General features: G+C 37.0%; 1 protein-coding gene across 5 annotated transcripts in view; it reads right to left on the minus strand.

Moving 5' to 3' along the window:
• Positions 1-27208, minus strand: part of LRBA (LPS responsive beige-like anchor protein) — a 590754-nt gene that overhangs the window by 408234 nt on the left and 155312 nt on the right. For 4 of the 5 annotated variants that reach the window (XM_050946210.1, XM_050946209.1, XM_050946207.1 and 1 more), the window contains 3 exons: positions 24646-24724; positions 24149-24282; positions 20463-20524 (listed from right to left, as the gene is read on the minus strand). In XM_050946210.1, the coding sequence (XP_050802167.1) occupies positions 20463-20524; positions 24149-24282; positions 24646-24724 (275 nt within the window). The remainder of the gene's footprint in view (positions 1-20462; positions 20525-24148; positions 24283-24645; positions 24725-27208) is intronic. The other variant, XM_050946208.1, reaches the window with a different exon arrangement.

Genomic DNA, 27208 nt, shown 5'->3' on the forward strand with positions numbered 1-27208 from the left:
TATACTAAAAGTGATCTAAATACACTGTATTTTTTTTAAATACTATCGCTTTTCTTGAAATGCTGTTTTATGACTTCTCTGAACAATGTCAGTTTCATTAAGAATATAGATACTGGTACACCTCCCGCAGCAACATTACAATAAGGGAACTATTTCTCTCTCAATGTAAATAACATCATCAGCTGTTAGATAAGCAGCAAGTTGTATTTCTTTTAAAATGTATACCTAAAATTAATTCAAAACCAGTAGTGCAGAGACAAGTAATCTTGACAGCACAGCAGAAGCACATAAAGGCGTACTGCTCTTTGAAATATTTTGTTCTTACTAAAATACTGTTTAAGGGTCAAGACTGACTTTATTCACAACACATTCTCCTTAGTACTATTCTTCAAAACAAATAACAAAGGTATAGGGTGAAATCCTGGCCCTAATTTCATCCATAGCGTTTGTGAGCAAACAATCAGGGCCAGTGCTTCCATTTAGGCGGCCTAGGCAATCGCCTAGGGTGCCAGGATTATTGGTGGGTGGCATTTTGCCGGGGGGCGGGGGGAGGCAGGCGGCTCCAGTGGACCTGCCGCAGTCGTGCCTGCGGAGGGTCCCCTGGTCCCGCGGCTCCAGTGGAGCTGCCACAGGCATTTCTGCGGACGGTCCGCTGCTCCAGTGGAGCTGCCACAGGCATTTCTGTGGACGGTCCACTGCTCCCGCGGCTCCAGTGGACCTCCCACAGGCACGATTGCGGCAGCTCCACCGGAGCCACGGACCAGCGGACCCTCTCCGCAGGAATGCCTGCGGCAGCTCCACTGGAGCCGCGGACCAGCAGATCCTCTCTGCAAGCCAGCGCGCGGGGCAGCAAAATGGCTGTGCGCCTAGGGCACTAAAAACACTAGCGCCGGTCCTGCAAAAAATCTAAAATTAATTAAAAATTTCTTGTAACAACTTGGTTAAAATAACCCTGGAAAGTATCAGGGGGCTGGGGATAGCAGGGGGGAATCTTAGAAACAGAAACAAAGAAAAAAGATGAAGACAAGGGAAAACAGAACATTTCAGTAACTTTGAAAATAACATTACTACAGGACACTCACACAATTCAAATTTAATTTTAATGTCTGACATTATGAAACTTTCCATTTTAATAAAAAAGGGCAAACTCATAAATCAAAATTCAGAGTATTTAATAGCAAGACAGACAAATGAGTAACTCATGCAATATAGACAAGGGGGCTTGCAAATTTAAGAGTACCACTCTGTACCTCTCACTTGATGTAAATAAACTTGCAAAATAAGTTCTCATACAGAACTAAATGGAATAATGAATTTATGATTTCTTCGCGAATTTACTATTAGTCTCAAATTAATGTCACTAACTAAAAGGTGGCTAACTTCATATTTTCATCAGGTACTTAGAATATGACCAATCTAATAATAAACACATATTGATAGTATAATATACTACATGCAAAAGCAGATTTGTTGAAGCCACAAACATGTAACTAAGAATAAGTGACCCAATGACAATCAAAATTTTATATCACTGCAATTTTTGGTACAGCTAATTGGAAGGGCACCAAAATGCTCTCTTTCACACTCTCTTCTGGATCTGATTCTAGCTGTCATATCATGCTCATGAATTCTATCCAAAGAAGAGCGTAAGAAAGAAAACGTTTTGGTGCCCTTCTCACTAGTTATAAGAAAAATTGCAGTGATGTTTACATCAGAAAGCGTGCTGTCCTGAATGCTATCATATAACACAGGAAGCACATATAACTGGAGCCCACTGTTAGCCTTGACCAACTAACTTGCTAAAATACAAGTTGTCCTGCCAACACAAAGGTTTTTAAATGTGTTTGCTCATGCTTACAAAAATTATCCTATTTAGACAAGGCCTAAAAGTAGGCTATCCTAGCTTCTCTTCCAACCTCACCAATTGTTACTGGTGGAATTAAATGTCAGAATCCCCCTGACACACCATTTCTTTGTTCAAGAGGTCAGTGCCGTCTAATTGAGATTTCAACTTTCAGCATTGGGAGCCAGAGCTCTGGAACCCTCCCCCGTCATGGGGTCCATTCCCCTCACTACTCCCACCAAAGCTCCCACCTGGTGAACAGGAGATGCCTTTAAACATTTGTACAAACCTTTTCTTTCAAAGGTACACCAGTAGCCATTTGATAGCTTCAATACCATTGTAAAGGAGATGAATGCTCTTTAACACTTATATTTCCGTACTTTCAGTAAGCACAATAAAAGGATGTCTATGAAAAAGGAGAATTCAGAAAAATGCCTCTTGGACTAGCAGTATCCAACATTTTTGGCCTGATGGCTGAAATATCTTTTTAAACGGTCAATACTCAAAAGCAGATTCTCTGCTCCCTTTTGCTACTTAGGCAGTAAAAGAATCGGAAGCCACCCATGAGCCCATGGCATGGGGATACGTGTGGCATGGAGTGCCCTGTAGCAGACAAAGCTGACACTGCTATGTCCTGCACTGCTTTCTCTGCAGCTCATGATGTAGTGCGCACACCAAAGGTGAGGTGGAAGTAGCTGCACTGCGGTGCCCTGAGGTCGTCCCCAGCTGTTGTGTGGTCCCTAGAGGACCTTTGCCAGCCCTTAAGGCTGCTGAAATCTAAACTAGAACTGAGGCAGAGAATCAGGGAAATGCAACTAGTTGCTGGTTCTCAACTTCTCTTTTCACCTTTCTGAGGCTCCAAAGCAGTTGTGTAGAGAGAGGAGCCATCCTTTGCTAAGTGCTCCACCAGGCTCAGATCCAGCCAGCCAAGCTCCATTCTGCTTTCCCTGGGGCTTCAGCAGATTGGCAATAGAGCAAGCACAACTACTCTCCTCCTCCCTCTTCTCTGGTGCAACAGGTAGCCAAGCAGGGAAGTTGCTAAGCAGTTACAGTACAGAGGAGATAGCAATTGCTTAGAGTGCTTCTCCTAATAATGGGGCTGATTTGAATAGTTCAGCTAAAAAGATGGAGGCTATAGTTTAGGACACATTTTCAAGTAATAATCAAGCACACATTTTCTTAAAACATGGGCCACAGACTGGACAAAAATATGAGTAGGTTATATGGGAAAACTTACACAGATGAGATGCTGCCATCCCTCACTTTTCAGTCAATATCAAGAATACACAACTTTTTTTGTATGCGTACGTGTGTGTACATGTGTATCTATGTATATTATACATAGACCTCTCTTTAATCTGACATCTCTCTTTAATCTGGTAACTTCATCACTGACAAAGTCCAAGGAATCTCCTTTATGATAGTGATGAAACAGGTTAAAAAAATTAAATATTGCTTGAAACGGAGACAAAGAACATTTGTATATAATCACAATTTTCATCTTCACACTTTCAGGAAGCAGTTATTCCAAGTGTATTTCAAATAAGAAGCCCAATATTTGTATGTTATACTATTAATTGTATCAAAATTCTGTACATCTAATTAAACAATTTCATTACTAAGCAAATGTGTACATCTTCAGCCAGATATCCATAAATACAATATAGGGGAACTGATTTATTTTACATTTGCAAAATGCACTACCGATTGCTTTTGGACAATCCCCCCTCACACCATCAGTTTTTTTAAGAAGTTATATGATTATCTCCACTGCTCCATATTCATATTTTTAAAGCATTTTCCAGTGTGCCTGAAATTTAAATCCAAAAGTGAGAAAAAAAGGTGGCAAATCAGTAGATTCTCCATCCTTTGCTATACAAATTAAAACTTCCCATAATCATTTATTTCAATAACCAAAAAAGTGAAAAGGATGACTTCAACCCTGACAAATATGAATGAGCCAAGAAAGGAACAGGGTGAGAAAATGTGTTAACATATGGCTAAGACACATATTATACACTAGACTGAAGGTCAAATCTGCACAAAAAACTTGCTCATGGAGAGATACAGTAATCTGTAAGTGCCTAAAGTAAACTATCAACAACTTTTCAACAGTGTTTGCACTTGATGTCAGCACTCTCTCAGCACTGCATCTACTACAAGCTTTGGTAAACTCTGCAATAAAGAACACAGAGTGAAAAATAGCAGACTATCTTAGCTGATTCTTCATAATGTAGAAGAGAAAACTACACAGTAAACTGAACAATTGTCAACCTAGACAAATCTATGTAGAGTCCAAGTAAAGTAAATTGTTTGGCACATGTTGCTGCAACTCCATCAAGGGTGAAATCCTGGCCTCATGGGAGGTAGGACCAGGATTTCATCCTTTTTAAGTAAAATAAAGCTGAAGAGACAAACCCTATTTAGAATTTCAACGCTAAAAGTAAATATATGTATTGGTGTAAGCTGATGTTAAGCACTATAAAAGAACTGCAAAGCTACAAAAGCATGGGAGGTCTTTCAAAACAAAAGTACTGAAGAAATAAATCTTCAGATTCACTCACTCTGTGTAGATCATGTATAGACCTGCATATGATACGAAAATAATCTAGCACTGACAAACTATCATAAAAGGAATTAGACAACACAGAAATAGATCTGAATTTTGACAATTACACAACACAAAGTACCTTGCAAGAAATATTTACTGCTATTCCAAGCATGTAGAAAGTTGGTGAATTATTAAAAGAAATTTGACCAGAAAATGTCAGTAGTTTTTTTTTTAATTTAAAGATTTACTCATTATGATATCATTACATACTGAACAACGGCCCCTTTATGACAGCCTTAACTTCGCATCAACCTACCCAAGTTAAGTTCTCTCACTAATCAGTAAAGAGGATTTGATTTCAACAAGGGTGATAAAAGTTGCTCTAACCCTACCCAGCTACAAGCTCTCAACAGATGATCATCATTAAGCCTCTATCAAGGGTCCACGTACTGAGGCTCTAAAAATGTGTCCTATTAGTACACAGTCCGTCTGTTTGGCAACTCCAGTCTTCAAGAGAAATGGCAGCTGTTGCCCTCCAAGGTCTGAAGTCATGTCTTTAGGGAATCTGAAAGCCCAACTGGAAAAAGCAAGGCCTGTTCATTAGAGACTGCTCCAGGGGAAACTTGCAGGTCTGCCATTAGAACTATATAAAATAGCTAATTATTTTTATAAGACTTTAAAACTATCAAATGCACTCAGATACAATAAAAGGTATTTATTGCTTGCATTCCATTAAAAATATTTTTATTATTTTTTTTACAAAAAGCAAAGCAGCTAGTCAGTGCACAACTAAAGCTTTTGTATTAAGCAATTTTAATAAGGTGGAAGAAAAGTGATTATGTCACTGGGTAAAAAATTATGTAAAACAGATGAAATCAGAATTTTAAAAATATTTGGATTTGGTATGAAATTAACTTGATTCTATTAAGTACATTTGAAATAAGAACATCCAGAGAGAGAGAGAGTGAGAGCGAGAGAGTATACATAGTCCCTTGAAAAATGCAAGAACTGGAAAAAAAAAATTAAGGTACTGAGAACTGACTTGACTAATATTCTTCTCAATTCCGCTGATGTTTTTAAACCAACAGCAATATGAGTAGTTGGAAATGTCAAGGATGTACCCAAAAAAATATCAACACATTCGTTTTAAAAAATGTATTTGGCCCAATAAGTATCAAATTAACACTGAGCAAAGGACAGAGAAAAGAGGAGGAAGAAAATATTAAAACCACAATGAAACACTTGTGGAAGAGTTAGAAGACACTTTATCTTAAGAAAGCAACTATCCTTGCTTTCTGTGCATTCAAAAATGTTTTCTGTGCGTTTTTGACAAGTAGATATATTTTATTTGCATTAGAAAGGTATTTTTTTAATATTTTAATCATGCTATGGAATCAATGTTTCATATACTGAAATATTTTGCCAGCTATATACCCCAGTAACACTGTATGTATTGAATTCTAAGGAAGTAAAAACAGATCACTACTACAGAATATTTATTACACAGTAACAAATCTTTTAAAAGTGTTATATGAAATTCATTAGAGTTCCTTAATCAATTCTTGGATCAACATGCACATTAGCTTCTGACAACCTAATTCAAAAAAGCAATTACAACCCTAGTCCTTATGTAAAAAGACGACAGAAAGCAACTATGTTAAACCAGTTAAAGAGAATGAAAATGTAAAGAAAACAGATTAAGAATGATTTATATCAATGCCTAGTGCTGAAGTTAATTACAACTAACCCAATAAAATAGTGCCTTTATTATTGTACAGCAAGTAATAGCCTTAGACACAGAAAACAGAACTCTTTTTGCTGACTTTTGCATGCTCAATTCCACAGCACACTACATTAAGAATTAAACAAGTAGTAAATAAGCCATACAATAAGCAGTTTTTAACTAAAAGCAGAAGACTCCCCTGCTGTTTAACCATTTGGTGTATTCCATTGTGAACAGTGCTTCCTCTAAACTGGCATTATGTTGTGTGGTAAATGCCTAAGATTACCTTATAATGAGAATTTAATTTCAACCCCTAAAATTAGAGTTCAACTCACAAGCTTTTATAGATTCTGAAAATAAACTTCATGCATTTAAAACTGTGTTAACCTGCTTACTGAAGTACTAGATTACTGAGTAAAATACTAAGTACAATTTCATCCTGCAAAACAATACACATCAGTTATACAAAGAGAATTTTAAAGAGTAACAGCTAATTGACTTTTTCCTTGCTCTGCACAAAGAATGTTCATATAAAATTACCAAAAAAGGTAACCATGTAATAGAAGGCTCATTCAGCAGGGTCTGGTGACAATCACTATAGCTTCAGGTCTGTGTCACCAGAACTCCCTGATAAAATCCTCTCTATTACAGCAATTTTAAAACCTGATTTTAAAAGTTGGAATATTTATACAAAAGGTGTTTGTAGTTTAACTTGTATACAATAATCTAAATCATTACTTGAGAAGCGCCATTACATCCATAAAAACAAGACAACATTAAGAAATGACAGATTGTTCTGTGCTAAATACCAATCCCTCTGCCATCCAGAGCCAGCCACAGACTATAGATCTGGATAAAACTGAATCCATGGATCACTGGTTTTAGATCCATTGCCTGTGAGGGAAGAGGTAGTGAGCAAGCTACCTGGTCTCCCTTTCTCTCTAGCTAGCTGTTGCCATGACTCCTCAGGCAATGTCATCAGGGGTCAGGATTGAGTTCAACTAGCAGCAAAGCTTCCCGACTGCAAAGGTTCCTCCCCAGGTTCTTTCTTCACCAGCTATTGTTCATGCTGAAAGAGGAGGCAGGAGCATGAGAAGAAGAATAGCTAGGCTATTAGCTAAACCTAATTGTAATCCTCAATATCAGTGCAGGACTCCAGGTATCAAACAGTTCTACGGGAGATAAAGGTGCAACATAATTAAGGGAAAAAATTAGGGAAGGAAAAGTAGTTAGGAAAACCAATGAGGAAAAAGGACAGGTTGAGTGAACAACCCAGCAAAGAAAAAAGAAAAGTTTCTACATGAAGAAGTTGTGAGTGAAACACAGTAAATGTACAATTTTTAATTTTTTAGAAAGGGAAGCAAATCCAGGGCTGGCTAAATTACGTTAAGACAATTACTGCTTGTTGATCTCAGTGTTCATTTGCTGGGCAACCCATTTTAATTCTTGAGATTTTGTAAAATTAGTCCAGTCTGCCTTGCAAATGGCAGATTGTTAATTAAGAGGCTTGGCAAACCATAACACACTTATATCTGTACAGTTGCATTGGTGGTGACAGATTGATATGGCCCAGAACAACTTCCAGAGACAACAGAGCAGCAGCAATTGTCCTGCCCAATGTTAAATACAGTTTAACTAAGTAAGGCAGCATTCAAGACAGTACCTGGTGAATAGCTTAGAAAGCATAAAAGTTCTTCCCTATTACCAATCAAATTTTTGTCTGAATATAAATCCTTATAAACAAATTCATTAAAAAAAACCATGCACAAGACTGGCTGGAACACATTCATATCTGTCACCAGGTATCAGTACTACCCATATATTTGAATGAATAGCTCTTTAGGACATACTGGTATGTAACCCTTCCCTGAATCACTACCCTCATGGTCTCCAGCCCTCACCCTTTCTTTTGTCTTTCAATCTACAAAACTGCAATGAAAGAATTTAAACACAACCAAGCAAAAAAAAAAAAAAGGTTGTACAACTAACATGAGATTTGCCATCATCATACTGTTGATTCTGCCTGTGTTCTATTCCCTTCTCCTATCCTTTGTCTGTCTTGTCCATTTATACTAAGCTCTTCCATACAACAACAGTCTCTTATTCCATGTTTGTACAGTGCCTAGCACAACAGAGACCCATTCTTGGTTAGCCTCTACACACTGCCACAGTAAACATGATAAATAATCACTCTAGGCTGCACTAGCAAGCAAGTCTCTCTTAGACTTATCTGGTACAGAGTTTAAGAAAACAAAAATTTCCCTTACATATGAGGAGATAAATATAAGCAATTCCCTACATAAAAACAAAGGGCTCTGGAAGAAGTAAAACTGATTTCCTCCTCCCTAATTTTGCATCATTTTTATGAACAGTGGGGATCTAATATGTGACAGAGATGCACCCCAGTTTCCTACTTGTGGCAACACCATGTGTGAATTATAAGATTATGCTGCTTTCATGAAGGGTCTCAGAGCATTTTATGAAGATTAATTAACCTCACAAACATTCCTTGAGTGAATTAGATGTTATCCCTGTTTCACAGATATGAAAACTGACACACAGAAGGTTTGAGTGACATGACCAAGGGTTAAACAGCAAGTCTGGTTTAACCACTAGATCAGTGCTTCCTCTAGCATAACATTCAGGTTGGAGACCATTTTCCAGTCAATCTTGAATTTTTTTTATTTTTAACAACTGTATTGAAAACATCAAGAATGAATGTGGTCAGATAACATGTAAGCAAAATAGCTCTTTTAATCAGTGTAAAGCCAGAGACAAGTGTTTCTATACTCTGGACTTTTCATAATCTTGGACTAGTCCCTTCACTAGCCTCTCTCTCCATAGTCTCAAATTTAACAGACTAGCTGTAAAACAGCAGGGTGTCAAATTAAAGCACACTTTATTTTCAGAGGTCTCCACACTTATAGGCTGACTTCCTCTCAGGAAGAGTTCCATTTCACTGCATAGCCCAATCAGCAGGGAGCTCACAGAATTAAGTGCCAGTTGATATTACTTTGTTTTACATTTACCACCCATGAGAATATTGTTCAAAGTTTAGTTAGAAAGCCAGCATGATATCATCCTTCTGACTAGACTGCCAAGCCACAGGGTGTGCTCTCACTGCACAAAATTCACCTTAAATGGTGGTGTTTTTTTAAGTCCTAGTGAGCTGGTGAAGCAACAGGATGCCTTTTACTTCAGAGAAGTCTTGCTTCTATAGCTAAATTATGATCCTCCTGTTCTGAACATGTGCAGCAATGTACTTTCATTTCAAATTAAGCAGTTTTTCCCCAAGCTTCTCATTTATATGAGAGTCTATTCTCCTCCTTAAACATATAAAAATATATTGATTCATGAATCATATACGTATAGGGCAGCATAATTTTACGTTTTATGGGCTATAATTTCAAGTTGAATAGACATTTTAAGGTAAGAAAACCTAAACAAGCTTTTTCTGACTCTATGCATGTGATTTTCACTAAATAACAACTTTCTTCTCTCTTAAATGAGCCTATCATACCTAGAGAACCTAAAACTGAAATAAGAGAACTGTATTTAATTAGAATCATAACTAAACAAAAACTCAAATCATAATCACTATGTTCACTTGAAAATGTACTGTAGGGAACAAGTGTGCTTTGGTAATATGACCTCATAAAAGTCTCATCCATCTCTAATTTCTGTGACAAATTATTTCAAGCAGGGGAATTTTTTTTGGTACTGTACTTGAGACATTCTAAGCATATAATCCATATTTCAAAAGCACTATTCAATTCTTAAAGCATATAGTCTCTTTTGCAGAAACAAAGCTCCAAATATAAAACCAATTCCAAAACAAAAATGGAGCACTTCTGGTATTACTGTGCATGCTGGTTAAAATTGCATTTGCTACAGTTACAAATGTATCTTCATTTTATCCATTTTTGATACAATTTAAGTACATGTATGACCTGAAAAAATAAAATACAGTTATATGTAAAAACGTATCTCCTTGTAATAGGTTTTTTTTAATAAAACTGTGTCGTTAATTACTTTTCATCCAGTATTTTTCCTAATGTACAATTCATGTAAGCAGACCACAAAATTAACTATGGTGACCTGTGTGTGCCAGCAAGTTTTCCTCATTACCATCATAGTCACTGTGTCCCATGCTGCATAAGAACGGTTTAGTAAGTACACTTCATATATATGACACTAATAGATATGTCAAATACGCATACCTGGCTATAGTTGGAGAAATGCATATGCTAGTATATTGCTTTAAGACTGAATGCTTAAATGTAACTTATGGTAGATTTTTCACTAACATGGCATTCTAACAGAATTTTTAAGAGTAGTTTCATAAGTTACTGAATGATGAAAATAATTCCATTGTGGAACAATTTGCTTAAAATCTGAAATGCCCTATCCCACCACTCACCTTATCAAAACATCATGACTGAGCCCCCTCTCCTGCATATTTTAGGTAGCCCACATGAAAGAGGCTCTTTACTGTTAATATTAGAAGCTGTATGGCTTTTACCTTTAAAAGAGATGGCAAACAAAGCACGGAACTCTTCCTCTTTCCCTGTGCATCTCCTCTATTTTTTCAGTTTGTAACTGTAACCAGAGTGGCCTTCCTTAGCTGAGCACAATCACCCAGCCACCACCTCAATGCAAAATGCACAGCGTGATTTTTGGTATGTCAGAACTATGTCAAATTTCAACAAGTTTTCATTAGTAAGCCAGTTCTCTCCTCACTGAGGACTATTTCCTTGTCAAATTTAAACTTTCTACCCCAAGTCATTTAAACAACAAAAGTATGAAAAATTTTACAATATTTTCCCTTCATTTTCATATTCATATTCCTTCATTTCATTTTTTGTTCATCTTAAACTTTCATTTGTATACATTCCCCATTTGGGCTGAGAGTAAGCCTGGAAAATTTCACCCTACAGATAAAAAGTTATGGAAAGATATAATCAACTATAAACGGAATGGTAGAATGAAAACATTCATTCAATTTTCACCGCAGTGGTCAGTACCAGGCATAATGTTATGTCACAGACTCAATGCATCACTAGGTCAAGAACTAGACAATTACTATTCATGAAGTATTGGCCGATCAAGCTCCACACATTTTAACCTATATCCACAAGTGTTGTAATAGCAAGGGTTAAACTATATGCCTTCATTTATTTCTGACCAAAATGCCATGGGCTCTAAATAGAAAGTCAAAACTGTGTTTGCTACATTTCTTCCGAAAAGGTGACTGCACATCCAATCCATGTACTACAAGTTATGTCCATTTATATTAGGTGTCTATACACCTTTATACACTAAACAGAGTTGAATAATAAAGCTAAAATGTTGAAAAACTACAGTGTTTTAAGTGCATTCTTTGATGGCCACACCGATAGTGAACAACTCCATATTTTCCTCTAACCACCCACTCCGCAAGTGTCTGAAAAAAATAAAGATTGACTAGAAAGTGAACAGATCCTGGCTCTGGTCAGAGCAAAGTGAGAGCGCACCTGACTGTTCTACAGCTGAGGGCCCTCCATGGAAAATGCCCTGACAGAAACCCCTTCATTTAAACTGGGAAGGGAAACTCTATTTCAAGCATCTCCACTGAAACCAACTGCAGAAGTACTGCACCATGAGAAAGGTGGTTTTTCAGATAACTGGGCCAAAACATTGAGAGAACCAGAAAAACCAATTCAGAAATGAAACTCCATCCAAAAAGCAGGCAAAATACATTTTACACTAGCTTCGGTTTCCAAGTGATCTTAGAATGCATTACAGTAATGTAGTTTTGAGGTGACAGAAATGGGTGAAATTTTTCAAATAGTTTATTCACTGAAAAAACGCAATTTTGGTTGACATGAATTTGTAAATTTGAGAAGAATTTGACAAATAATTTCAGTCCCCATAAAATTTTTGGCCTACATTCACAAGCAGATGTACGCACCATTCACAGAATGGCTGGCAGCATCTTGTCCCCTTTATAATCTTTAGCTCAGTGGTTTGGGTATTCAGCTGGGATGTGAGAGACCCAGATTAGACTCTCCCACTGTGGAACAGGAGGATTTGAAGCTAGGTCTCTGGCCAGGTGCTCTAAAGGTTATGGGGGTGGGGCACGTGACATGCCACTACCTCAGCCCTCTCCCCACTTTATGATTCTAGCCCTTTAAAAATGCCTGGAAACAAAATACTACATATGACCTACAATCAACTTCTCTACATTTTTGATTTGACCATTCCAAAAAAGTTTGGATTCAGTCTGACCCAAACCAATTTTATTTTATTTTCCCCCCCAACTTTTTAAGCTGTCAGCAAACAAACCAAAATCCCCAGTAATTCTCTCTGCTCTAATGACAGATGATTGACTTGCTGTAGCAAGGTCTACATCTCATCTTAGTCACAGAAAAGAAAATAAACTCAGGCCTGGTTTACACATAAAAGTTATATCAGTTTAGCGACATCAGTTAGAGGTGTGGAAAAAAAAACCAGACAGACATAGCCATGCTGATAAAATCCTGAGTATATATTCAGTATGTCATTCAGGTAGGTGCTCTTCCTATACCAACAGAAAATCTCCTTTTGTCAGTGTAGTTTGCGTCTATACTAGGGGGCTATGCAGGCACAGTTATGCCAACACAAGCTCCATGGCTAAGGCTAACAGAGCATCTGGTAGAAGACATTACAAATGGAAGCCACAATCCAAGACCGAGGTATGGGAAACAACTCAGAGAGCTTCTAGTGGTTTTCAGTCTTCTCAGAACAGAGCTTCAGACAGCTGTTAACCAAGCTCCACTGTCAGACAGACACTGGGCAACTGACATAGTTGAATCAAGTGAGTTGCCTTCTTCTCTCAGCTACACAAACAGCTAGCTCATAAGCTACTTCTAAAATAACCTCTGCAAGAGTACAAAACTATACACAGATAATACAGGACCCTAGGAAATTTGTAAATCATGTAAAGTACTTTTTTGCCTATCTCAATATAATGTCATGGTATGACACAAAATCTTGAAGCCTCAATATGTATAATCTAAAAAGAAAGTGAACAGTGTAGGAAACATCTGTAAGCACAAGTTCTCCAATACCACTTCTTGTTCTGACAGAATTCAGATAGATACTTGAGGGATACACTTTTCTTCTGATTTGTCCCTTAAATTCTCACATTTTCCTCCCTTTTGTCCAATAAAGCTGTGTTTCTTCTGTCCATTTTATTAACAAAGCAATTAGAGAAATTTTCCTTTTTCTGCTACAAAACAGGTATATCTGATGAAAGCAAAGCTTCTATTGGCAGATGATCACCACAATTTAAATGGTAAAACCTCCAAATACTCAATTTTTTTGATCTGCAGTAACTCCTCACTTAATGTCCTCCCGCTTAATGTTGTTTCAAAGTTACGTCGCTGCTCAGTTAGGGAGCATGCTTGTTTAAAGTTGTGTAATGCTTCCTTATAACGTTGTTTGGCTGCCTGCTCTGTCCACTGCTTGTAAGATTCTGTGGAAGAGCAGCAACTTTACAAGGGAGCATTGCACAAGTTCCTCTTCTCCGCCTCCTCCCTTTTGCAGTGCTTAGGACTTTCTGGGAGGGAGGGGGAAGAGTGAGGAAGCACTGCATCTCCACTCCTCCTCTCCTTCCCAGAAAGTCGTAAGTGCAAAGCACTGGGAGGAAGGGAGAGCAGCGAGGAAGTGCTGCTTCTCTGCTCCTCCCCCTCCCTCCCAGAAAGTCCTACATGCCGACAAACAGCTGTCTGGCAGCACTTAGGGATGAGGGGGGGAAGGAGCGAGGATGCAGCGTGCTCAAGAGAGGAGGTGGAGTAGGGGTGGGAAGAGGTGGGCCTGGAGGGAAGAGGAGACAGGAAGAGGTGGGCCTGGAGCATTCTCAGCAAGGTCAATGCCTGTTCTTCTCCGGGAAAGCTGCCGCTACAAAGGTGCTTCCTACCGTCCTTGCCTGCAGCGGGCTATGTCTGTGTGGGGTAAGCCAGGTGCACTTCCCAACCACAGTACAGTACTGTACAGTATATAATGCCTTTTGTCTGTCCCAAAACAATTTCCTTGGAACCTAACCCCCCACATTTACATTAAATCTTATGGGAAAATTGTATTCATTTAACATCATTTCACTTAAAGTTGCATTTTTCAGGAACATAACTAAAACGTTAAGTGAGGAGTTACTATATAAGGAGCTTTGATATTTGAAATGTTAATTATTGACAAAATTACACTTTTCAGACTGCAAGCTTCAACAAAAATAATAGCTTGTTTTTGTATAGTTTCAAAAGTAATAGTTTTAAAGGATAATTAGGATATGCATTGAAATAACTTTCTGCCTATTTCACAGCAAAGATCCTACAAAATCTGTCCTCAATATCAAGACTTGTGCACCGTGATGCTCATTTTCAAACTCATTTAGAATTTTTTGAATATTCAGACACAAAGGAATTACATGGAAAATATCTTGATTAAAATGTGCCCATCTAACATCAAATAAACAAACAAATTGGAGCAACATCCAAAACCACCCCACAAGACCAACACTGACATTGCTGTGCATCTAATCCTTTAATATCTAACCCAGAGAGCTGCTAGGTTGGGCTCTCCTGGTGATCTTAACTGCTAACAGAACATGAAAAAATGGCTTTTGAGATAACCTAGACCCAATTAAACTAAAACTTTATAGTTAGTCATCACATTCCATTTCACTTGACAGTAAATTAGAAATATGAGTGCAGATCACCAAGCATGTGTGTTGTCTGCAAGAAACACCATTCAACCACCAGCAAGTAGCCACATTCTGCACCAGCTGATGTTTCAAAGTAATTTGAGGATTTCTCCAGTGTAAAAGGACACTGTAGAAATCAAAGTGCAAAATGGATCACTGTTGCAAAATTTACCTCTGAAAGAAAAGGCCTGGGACACAGGATATCCAGAAAAAGATGAAAATGCAACAAGACTTTAGGATCACGTAATTTCCAGTTTGTAGGGGAAGGGGCGTTATGTCAAATAATAATGCAAAACTAACTCTGACCACATAACTCCCGTGGGAAAACACCACATCACACTGCTCACTGGTGCATAATTAGAGATATTAAGGAATATCTGGATTATAGATATTAAGGAATATGGTGGTGTTATTGTACATGTTGGAGATGTGAGAGACTTATTTATAGGGCAGTGGAGTCTGTCACTGAAAGTGGTGATTAAATGATGTATGGGTTAAGTTAAAGAAAGACACTGGCTAGCTTTGGAAGGTTTCCCTCTTAAGCGACCTTACCTGATTACAGGAATTTAACTATATGGTAAGATAACATGATCATGGAAAAAGCAACAGAGAGAGTCCTGTGGTACCTTAAAGACGAACAGATGTATTGGAGCATAAGCTTTCGTGGGTGAATACCCACTTCGTCAAATGCACAAAGTGAGTATTCACCCACGAAAGCTTATGCTCCAATACATCTGTTCATCTTAAAGGTGCCACAGGAGACTCTGTTGCTTTTTATAGATCCAGACTAACATGGCTACCCCTCTGATACATGATCACGGACACCTGGATTCTAACCTCCATAGTTAGTAAGGTTCACTTTTTGAATATAAATAGTTGCTGCTTTAAATGCTTCTAAGGTTTCTATTTTATTTTTGGTTTGCTCCATGTATAATGTACATTAACATATGTGCTCTATCTGCACTCACTCACTACCACCAAATTAAAAATGTATCGTAAGTCTAAAGTGTGTGACATTTAGTGCATTTTCCTTCTCAGCTATGGCCCCTATTCTGAAAGATGGTCCACATGGGCAAAGCTCTTGCTTACACACAAGACAACTGGAAGAATCATGGGATATGTTAATTCCCCTCTCCCACCTACCATATGAAACATGCATTTTATCCATGTTTTACTAAAAATCTAATGGCTATAGATATGTGATTATATTGAGGCAAAGGAAAACTATGTTAATTTTCTGAAAAAGAAAATACCAAGATAGAGTTAATGTTTTAAAATATTGGTCTTATTTTAAAAATACCTCAAGAATGTGTCCTTTACTATTAGAGTTACAAGAGGGAAGAGGAACAAGCAAGCACCTAGAGAATTTAACCATTAACAATGAACCATACTATAGCTTTTGTCTTCTTTCTAAATGGGAGTTGCCGTCATTTGAAGGAGCTTTGTGTAGTCTTTTTGGCCAGTTCTGGTAAGTGATGCAATACCCGCACACAGTATTTGAGTCTGTCAGAAAAGACTAATTCTTTATCAAGTCAAAGGAAATTAGATCCACTACAACAAAGCTTTTAAGTCAGCGATGAACCTGTCAAACAAAGGCTAATTACTTTTCTTGTTTATATCCTGTGACAATTTGGTTGATTTGCTGCAAAAATAATACTTCTAGATTTTTTAAATATTGCAAATATTAACAATCTACCATTTTAGAGGCATCAGAAAATTAAGAGAATATATTCTACCTAATTCTCTGCTTTACACCAGATTACTGTACACTTCTCACCCCATTGCTACAGTAGCTAAGAAGAAAGCTTATAAACATACAGAGACAAAAGGACAAACATTTTAGATAGCTTTATTAAAGACTGGAGTTTTTCCAGATCAGTATAGTTATTTCAAGGAAGTAACTCAATTACTGGATCTGACAAAAGAGTTGTGGCACACAGTGGCATATTTACTTGTGTATATATACATACACATTCATGTAGACCCCTTCAAGGGTTTAGTGATACATTCAGAGCAATTTTAGGAGAAAATGTTTATCCAATGAAGATTATGTCAGACCTTTAACATGAAGAAACTTTGTCCCAAAATAGCATACACAGGCACCTAATACATTCTGATGTCATCCATTTAAAAGGAATATCAGACTATCTTAGGACTTCACTCTTTTTGCTGGTTTAATTACTCAGACAGGATGGCGGGCCAGACTACATGGTGCTTCTAGTTTCAGCGTACTCTATGCATTTCTGATAAATGGGAAAAGAATAGATGACCTGGCAGAAGGCTCAGACAATAACATGTGATTTACAGGACATGAATGCAGCTACTATAAGATTTATCTGACAGCCCTCTCCGATAGTGGACTGTTGAGTATCCGATGGAATGATTTCTAGTCTGGAAAGTCTACTACTGAGTAGCCATACACATTATTTATTTATTAGATGTTTTGGGTTGAAACCATTTTTAAATGATGCACTTCACAATGCTTAGCCATAAATTTGGCTTTAAACCCTAGAAGGGAGGTAGTGTTATTGGAATGTATGTCAGACTGAATTAGGACGAGCAACGCAATGCTTTTATAAAGTGGCCCTGAATGTAACGTCGATTCTTTCAAAAATGATATTAATGTCAAATAAGCAGAAACACTTTGCAGTAATATTAAATGAAGGATTCCTTTTTCTCTTGATAGATTTATATAAATGTAAGTAGACTCACACAAAGTCTCAAATTTAGTATGTCAGTCAAAAAACTACTTTTTGATGATTGTATGGAGAATAAGCCTTACTCTGGTAAATCAATTTGGTATTAAAGAAGTAGTTTGGGTAGTGTACTACATTGAATTATTTAATATTTCATAAACCAAGGAAGATGAGTACATTTAAATAAGGATGATAACAAAACGACAACATTTTTACACTTAGAAGCAAGGAGGATGTCTAAATAGCCGACTTGAAAAACTTGAACAAAAAAATAGCCGAAATAACTACACAGAAAGATTTCTTTTCAGACAGTTGTAGTTGCTCTTAAAAATTACTTTACCTAGGAAAATGATTGATTCTCTCCATTTTCCTGGATAAATAATAATAAAATCTCAAACCTTTTTTGCTGCAACGACATATGATTTTATCACTGTATTGTTTGCTTCTTGGAAAAGTAGTAATATCCCAGTCTTATACACTGAAGTTTTGTTTATTTGTTTAAGGTATTGGTATATAATTGGTATTGGCATAATACTTTAATTAGGCAAATATTGAGAAAGAAATTAGGTACAAAATACTGATGATATTAATCAGAACAGCCCTCCACTTTCATAAAATGTCTGACAAATTTTTGAAGTTTTAAATCAAAAATTGTACATGCTTAATTTGTAACTGCTGAATTATTTATGTGATTAAAAACTAGTTTTTGACCTGATCTTTCGATCTTTGGCACTCCATCCTCTCCATCTCCTCTTAAAAATTAATTATAATTTTAGCAAGAGGATACCACTTCACTTCCCACCCCATCTTGGGCCAAAATATATATAAATATATATCAATCAAACTCAACCCCATCTCCTCCCGGTATCTGTAAAATGTCTAGTTGAAATTCAATTTCATATCTCTCATGCTTTCATGCAGCAAAAGACAGTTCACTTTTTAACAAAATAAATCACTTTTGTGATTGCCATGCTGACCTCTTTGAATTAGGAAAATTCAAAGTGAAAAATGTAATTATCACCCCCAGAACAATCTGTACACATCTGGAGCTAATTTTGGCTTCATTTCTCCCATCATTTTTCATATTCTGCCAAATATTACAACTGCTATGTAACTTTTAAGAGTTAAGAGTGACCTTATTGGTTTATTTCAACTCTTACTCAAAACAAGCTCATCCTTCGCTACTAACATTACTAAGCAATCACCATATCCTCTATTTGATTAGATTAGCATTAAATAGCACTGTGACATGTATGACAAATAGGTGCATTAGAGTGGGTCATTTATTTCTTATGCTTTCCACTTCCAACAACCAAGTATGTGACATACTGTACAAAAGACTCTATTGTTCTTTGCAATTTTCAAAAAATAAAAAATAAAGAGATTTTTAAAAAAAATAAAGAGATTACCTTACCAAAAAAAATAAACAGCAATTATAACATAACAGGCTAATCAGATCATCTTAAAAAGAAATGTTTTTAGCATCTCAAATCACTAGTTTTCTAAAAGAAAAATAGAAGAGTATAACAAGTTTTTTGTAGGTTTCCAAGTAACATCTATTTCAGTTTTTAAATAATCAATGGTAAATTTGTATCCTAAGAATGTAGACTGGCTAGGTATACTTTCAGAAAATAACAGCAACATTTATGATAAGCAATTATTTCCAAGTTCCCATAGTTCCATAAAAGATATTAAGTAAAACTTTCAAAAAACAAATATACTCGCTTGATATTTTCTGCAGAAGATGGGGAAATTATGTAAACAAAATTCTGATTACATCCATGAATAATAAGCCCACTAGAAACATAACTACTCTTCAGTAGTTCATTGTAAAATCCATTAGGTGTAATCTCCAGAAGTAATTGTTCTTATTGCACTTTATTGACAATGAAGACTATTGATTTTTCACACCTTCTATGATTCTTTCATTTGTATTCATGAAATGTCCATCAGCACAGTCTGAATAAATTTGGCAATATAGGCACTAAAACGAATAAATCGATGTGAAGAAACATTAATTTTGCATTATCCTTATTCGTCAGGCAAGTAAACCATAAGGGTTGTAAATGAAGGTCAAAGGTTTTTAAATGGGTCAGAACCCTTGACCTCTAGACCAATACCCTTCCCATTAAAAAAGGCTATTTTAAAGTTTTAAGTAGGGGAATTTACTACCAGGTATCATTTTTAAAGCACTAAAAAATAAAAAGTTCAATAAAAACATTCTTCTATTTAATTACAACTGAGAAAGCAAGAGGACACCAAAAGTACATCCATCTGATGAAGTGCATATAATTCTTTAACCACAATTGGAAGAAGGTTATCCAGATTCTTATCAAAACTAACCAAAGAGCTAGGGCAATAATAAGATTTTTAGAGCATCTAAGGTGATTTTGTCTTCAAGAATGTAGAACATCTTGACATGTTGACCATCACAGCCACTTTCACATTTTTTTCCCTCTCAGATTCAAAGTACATGCCAAAAACAATTAACAGTAACAAGGATTTCAAAAGTATGCATCAATCATTTCATAAACTCTACACAAAAGAAAAATGCTCACTCATCCCAGAGGATTTCATGTACCACTATACAAGGTGCAGAAATCAATCTGTTTCCCTAATCTTAATATTTTATTTTCTCTTCTGAAAACAGAGCAAGGAATTAGACTTTAAGACTGAGCTTATGTAAATGCTAGACATTTTTAATGGGACACAAAAACCTCAGTGTCTTCACTCACCTGAGACTGCACAATTAGTATAATGTCATAATCCATTTGCAATCTAAGTGTCTAAAATGTAGTCCTTCTAGACTACAGTTAAAATATATTCTAACTGTAAGCATGTTTACCATAACTTCAGCTATTTATCAAAGGCAGCAATTGCAGCCATACAACTTTTCTTCAGTATTAATACTACTATCAATTAAAACTCACCTGAGAACAAAGTAACATGACCAACTCCACCACTGAACTGCTAGATTTCATGCAGACCAGACCTTCAAAAAGGAAAAAGATTTAATTATACTTAGGTTTGTATTTATCTGGTATTGGGTATTAAACTTATTAAAATTTAGTACATTTGTTTTAATATATAAAAGTAACTATGTCTTAAACAGCATCTTAGTAATCAATTAAAGCTGAATTTTTACACTTACATTTAAATGTATATTAGCTCCAAGCTATATTATCTTATAATTCATATGCTTAAATGGGTGATCATAATTCAATTACTGTTTTGAAAAATTATCTTATGCTATAAAATGCTACCTCAGATTTATTTAACTGCAACTGTATAAATATCTGTGTTTCAAAATACTAGAATAAGTGTGCAAAGCACATGCTATATTGATCCATAATATCTACGCTTTGCTGTTTTGGAGAGGATTGGTCACTATCTATGCAGAGAGGGGAAATGGCTCTATGACCTTTGCTTTCTACATTGCACTCTCTCCCTTCAACCCCCTAGCTATCAATCAAGTTTCCATTTTGTTTCATGGCAGCAGACATCCCAAACACTCTTATTAGTACTTTGACCCGTGACCCCACACTAAACCTTAGCAGAAGTGCAAGCAGTTACCTATTTTATATATATATTGTTTATAAACTAATTTGATTATTATTTACAATTCACATTTCATTTTGGTTTGTCTATAGAATATCAAAACAGCTTTTAAGGCCTAAAAGTTGTGTTTTTCTGTATTTATTTTTGTGTAAACAATGCACATGCTATGATTGTTTTTCTTGTAATCCCCTGGTGATTAAATATCTGAAATACATAAAAGAAAAACCCACGGGCTTGAAATCTTTCAGACTACTTCGAAAGGAGAACATCTTTTATCCACTTGTGTACACAAAAAGCCCATTGCCAGTCTGAATAAAAGTTTTAAGAATCATTTTTGCTTGCTTGTTGTTGTTCTGACTGTGATGATACAAATTTTGTTTGAGAGTCAAGTGCTAAAGTGAGAGAGACATATATATCCAAAAGCAGAATCTGGTTCTGCACAGTTTCAGAGAAGATACATTCATTGTGAATGTTCAAGCAATTTTCCATGGTTACACATCTAAGAGCAGAAATAGGTATGCAAAGTTACGTTTATACAATATGTAACTGTAAATTCAACAGGGCTCTCAACATCTCTCTCAACTTTTATTTTCATCTATTGTAGAGAATGTTCTCTTATGCTTTTGGGTATTATGGAGGCATTGGTTGCAACCTCATAGTTAAGGCTGCATTCTGAACTGGGCTGAAAATAAGGCATACATTTCTCCACTTGTAAATGGTTTTTCAGTACGAAATTTCAATGTTGGAAAATGTGAAGGACAAAGACTATTTAGTAAAGGTTGAACCTCTCTAGTCTGGCACCCTTGAGACCTGACCAGTGCCAAACCAGAGAATTTGCTGAACCACAGGAGGTCAATATGTAGTGAGCAGGTCACTTTATTTTTTATCTCGCCGAGGAGAATAAATGAAACAACGCTTGCAACGCTGCTTAACCAAGGCTTACCAGCTCTCTTCTTAAAGTGTTAGTGTTGTTACACAATGTTACTGTATTACACAGGAAAATAAGTAGATAAAGCATAAAAAACAAAATAAAATCATGCCGGACCACAGATGTTGCCGGACCAGAGTGTACTGGACTAGAGAGGTTCAACCTATAGCTCTGTTTTGTGTAATAAGACTCAATAGGAAATGTTTGTAATTAATTTGTGGTAGTCAGGTCTGTCTATGTACACATATACAACAAAAACTGGTAGGGGCAAATTATCTAGATCTGGTACAACAGGTAGTTCTTAAGAAGATATTTGAGATTAAGGATTTTTTTTTTTGGTGTTATACTTCAGAACTAAAAGTTTATCACCAGAACCAAGCTCAAAATATTTGAAGAAGCTCAAAAAGTGCCTTCTTTCAAAATGACTACAGGTATCTAGTGTTCCCAATACAACTGAGACCTCAAGCTGCTCTCTGAGACCCATTCCTTCTTATCTAACTTCCAACAGACCCTCTCTCTCCAGAAAGAAGAGAGCCACAGCAGATTCATCACAATTGCTACCCCTCCCATTATTCCTAACAGTTGTGAAGTCAAGACAACCCTGAAGACAGCAAACCCTATCTTGTCAGGTTTCAGAGTAGCAGCCGTGTTAGTCTGTATCCGCAAAAAGAACAGGAGTATTTGTGGCACCTTAGAGACTAACAAATGAGCTATTACCAGCAGGAGAGAAAAATAAACTTTTTGTAGTGGTAACCAAAATGGCCCATTTCCAGCAGTTGACAAGAAGGTGTGAGGAACCGTACGGGTGGGGGGAAATAAACATAGAGAAATAGTTTTACTTTGTGTAATGACTCATGTTATAATTCTTGATGTCTGATTTGTGTTCATTTATTCATTTACATAGACACTGTCCGGTCTGGCCAATGTACATGGCAGAGGGGCATTGCTAGCACATGATGGCATATATCACATTGGTAGATGTGCAGGTGAACGACCCTCTGATAGTGTGGCTGATGTGATTAGGTCCTATGATGGTGTCCCCTGAACAGATATATGGACAGAGTTGGCAATGGGCTTTGTTGCAAGGATAGGTTCCCTAGGTCAGTGTTTTTGTTGTGTGGTTGCTGGTGAGTATTTGCTTCAGGTTTGGGGGCTGTCTGTAAGCAAGGACTGGCCTGTCTCCCAAGATCTGAGAGAGTGATGGATCGTCCTTCAGGATAGGTTGTAGATCCTTGATGAGAGGGGCACTGTGAAAAGCAAGTGAGCATGCAGTGCAGGAGAACATGATGAGCTGGAGGGGAAAAACTTTTTGTGATTTCCAGGGGAATATGGAGGGCAGGAAGAGTAAGTGGCAATGTGAGAGCACCTGTGCAAAGACGACAAGGCAAGGCTTCCCTCACACCGAACGAACTGGGGATGAGCTGGAAGAAGCGGACTAGCATAAATGCTACATCATCCCTCGTGGCAGGATAGACAATGGAAGGAGAAGCCTGCCAAACCCTCTGAGAACTAAGTGGAGCCAACTGAGCAATAAGTTAGCTAAGGCCCTACAGTGGGCTGAGTTGCAACCCAGCTCCACTAGAAGAGCTGGCTCCTGCCAAAAGGAGAAGAGACAGATTCAGAGATAACCCTGGGGGGAATGGGAATGGGAATCAAGTTCAAAGAATAGACTTCTCTGAAAGCCAGAGATAACGTGAGTATTTGGGACTTTTTTGTTATGGACCCTTTTGTATGAGGTTTTATAATAAACCAGCATCAAAGAGGGTATTATTGAGTTAAGCATCAAGAATGCCTGAAGTGGAGACACTGGCTTCCTGAGAAGGAAAACTGAGGCAGGGAGTACATGCTCCACCACACTAACTCAGCAGGGGGAGCATTTCAGAGCAGACAGGCCCTATAGGAGTTTGCATATTGCTTCAATATTTCCACCGAGCTGAAATACAAATAAAATAAGACCTAACATATAAATAGACAAAAACTACATGTAGCTACAGTTCCAAATTAAGTTTTGAATTGTGAAGAGGTTGAGTTTGTAAAACTAGGTTATTTTAACAGTTTAAATTAGTTTGTGTTGAGTTTTCTTTAGTGCCTTCATGTTCGGCAAAAAAAAAATTAAAAATGGAAACTTACTTGTACCTTCTATCAGCAGCTCCTGCCCATGGCTACCCAAAAGAGTGCGAGAAAGAAAGGGAGCAAAATCCACAAAAATCTCTCTCAGAAGAGGGGCAGCCTTTTCCAAAGCATGTTCAAGCCTCTCTGTAATGCTGATTAGAAGATGTGTAAGATTAATGAGAGAACAAGGAAAGAAGTTAAATTTCCATAGGAAGAGAAATTATTTTTGACATGATATCATTTGCATTATACAAAATTTATTAACAGGAATCAGCTCCCAACCAATGCCTTTTCACAAAATTACATTTTAATATAGTCTGTTTAAGGACATGATACAGCATCCATTGAAATCAATGGAAAGATTACCCAGTTCAACAGTTCTCAAGTTCACTGAATCTGGCCTTAAATTATTAACCATGTCTTAGTAAACAGTTCATAGGAACATGCCAAGAAATTACATCATCAAAAAAATAAGCAGCAGCAACATTATCCAAACATTCAATTAAAGTAGTTACCTCATATTTGAAGCAGAATCCTCTGGCACAGAGGAAACTGAAGGCACAGGTGGCAATTTTGAATTAGATGATCCACTGCCTACGAAAGAAAGTTAGAGAGAACTCGTCAGATGGGAAGCATGGGTAAGAAGGACAGACCATAGGAAAAGAAGTAAAACACTCAAGTTTCGACCCTACCATACCAATTACTTGCAAACATGTGTGACCTTGGGGCCAGGGCTGGCCCTAGGCATTTTATGGAGGCGGAGGTGGCAGCAGCAGGGGGTGTGGGGAGGAATGACACAGCAATGTGGGCACAAACACCCCTGAAGTTGACAACTATGACATCTGCCCTGCTCGCCTTCCTCTAAAACTGGCTCTTCTTGGGCAAATCACTTTACCTCTTTGCACCTTTGTTTTCTTATCTGTAAAAAAGGAATACCACCAATGTACGTTCCTACTTCATAGGTGTGTTTCAACAATCAGTCTTTAATAATTCTATAGTTCAAACATGAATTAATTTGGAGGGTTCCTATGGCCAGGTTACACAGGAGATAAAACCAGATGACCATTTCTCTTATAATCTATGAATTCTTGTGAAAGTTTGAAAAAAGTAAAATGGTAAGTATTATTTAGAGGGTCCACTTCATTAAGTCCTGGTATCTTACCTAATTTTCATATATACATAAATCTTCATGTAAAGTCAAATAGGTGAGTTTTAAGTATATCATATATTTTTTCTTTTCATTGCTAAAGAGCTCTCCCACCCTCTCTGAGCACCTTGAACTGAGAATCCTGCTAATTTTCCCCCTTAAAGTTCTCTATCAACTCAATATATAATACTAAAGCCACCTTCCTTAAAGTTAAAAAACATGGGAGATATAACAGATATAATTTACCATATTTAGTCTAGCATCCAGCTTTTGGTAGCTTCTCAACAAATTTGCCTGATGCACATGCCCAGCATGGAAAATTTCAGCCCAAATTGGACAATTGCAGCTGAATGTGGGTCTTACAAAAGGAAGTGTCAAGCAACCTTAATAATAGACAGGACTACCAGCCCTACCTATACTCAAAAAATAAAACCTCACCCTCTTAAAATACAAAACAAAAAAAGTAAGTAATAGGTCCAGTTCACTAAAGGGAAGATAGGGAAGGTAATCAGAGGGCCAACAGTGATCATTCTGAAAGCAACACTGAAAAAAACTGTAAGGGACGAAATCAGATTTCAGCACAAAGGCTATGCCTACACAGCAATTAAACACATGCAGCTGTCCCATGTCAGCTGACTTAGGCTCATGGGGCTGTTTAACTGTGGTGTAAACCATCGGAGTGTCCCAGAGGCCAGGCTCCAGACCAGGCCTGTCCTTCTACACCAAATTAAACAGTCCTGTAGCCCAAGCTCCATGAGCCCAAGTCAGCTGACATGAGCCAGCCACAAGTGTTTAATTGCAGTGCAGACATACCCAATAGTTCAATATCATCAGGTTCAACATAGGAATGTTGATGCTGCCTTCAGATGCAAAATGGAAATCCTAAAGAGCAGGCTCTGTGAGCACAGATACTGACAGTACAAGTCTGAAGGAACTGTTCTTAAACACGGCCAGGACAAACACCAGTATGTGATTAAAAAATAAAGTTCCAATTTAGGGCCTTATTTTCAAATATGGGCTTCTATTTTTTTGTGAGCAAAATTTTATGGCTGAAATTAATGTAAGCTTTAACTGTAATTTATGGTATAATTTATTATTTGCACCTTTGTGCATAATTTTGGAAATTTTTAAGGACAGAGTGAAAGTTGGGTGGGCAGACAAATTGTGCAATGTGGAAGTGAGTGATGAAAGTTTATATGACAGCAAGAAAATGCTGGATCCCTTAACTGCTCATTTCCAGCCACTATAATCTAGGAGCTGTTAAGAATACTTTTAAAAAGTATAATGCTTTTGGATGTTAGCTGGATTTTACTGAAACATGTTTTCAACATAAACACTTCTTAAATTATTTTGTGAATAAGCAATAGTTCATAACCACATAATTATCTTTTTTTAAATCCAGTTTCTTTGAACACTATTACTTTTACATATTCAAAAATAAATTAAAAGTGACATTAAGTACAAAAAATCAGTCAGATGTTGTAGTAAGAATTAAGAGATTCAACTGTTAGATACAACCTTCTGTATAAAGAAAACACACAGACAATGATGAACTTCTTGTGACACTGAATTCCACAGATTGACTCAAATGCTCTGTAAAAGACTATATATTTACTGTTTTTTCTTTCATTGAATGACCTCTGTTCTTGGAATATGTGGCAGGATTAAAAAAGACAGCCTAATCAGTTTTCATTATATCCTTTATAATAAAATACCTCTTAACTTTTTGCCTTTCCAAGAAAAGCAGCCCATCTATGCATTTCCCCTTGGAGCCCAGCAATAGCCATCCAAGTACTTATGCAGCAAACTTTCAACCAGTCTGTAAGTGCTCCCTTCCTACTCACACCTCCAAGACTGAATACACCTTCTCTATAGCATACCCAAATCTTGCTGCTCTAGGATGCCAGGCTGAACACAAGAATTCACGCACA

Source organism: Gopherus flavomarginatus, chromosome 3 (genome assembly GCF_025201925.1).
Source record: "Gopherus flavomarginatus isolate rGopFla2 chromosome 3, rGopFla2.mat.asm, whole genome shotgun sequence".
Classification (NCBI taxonomy): Eukaryota; Metazoa; Chordata; order Testudines; family Testudinidae; genus Gopherus; species Gopherus flavomarginatus.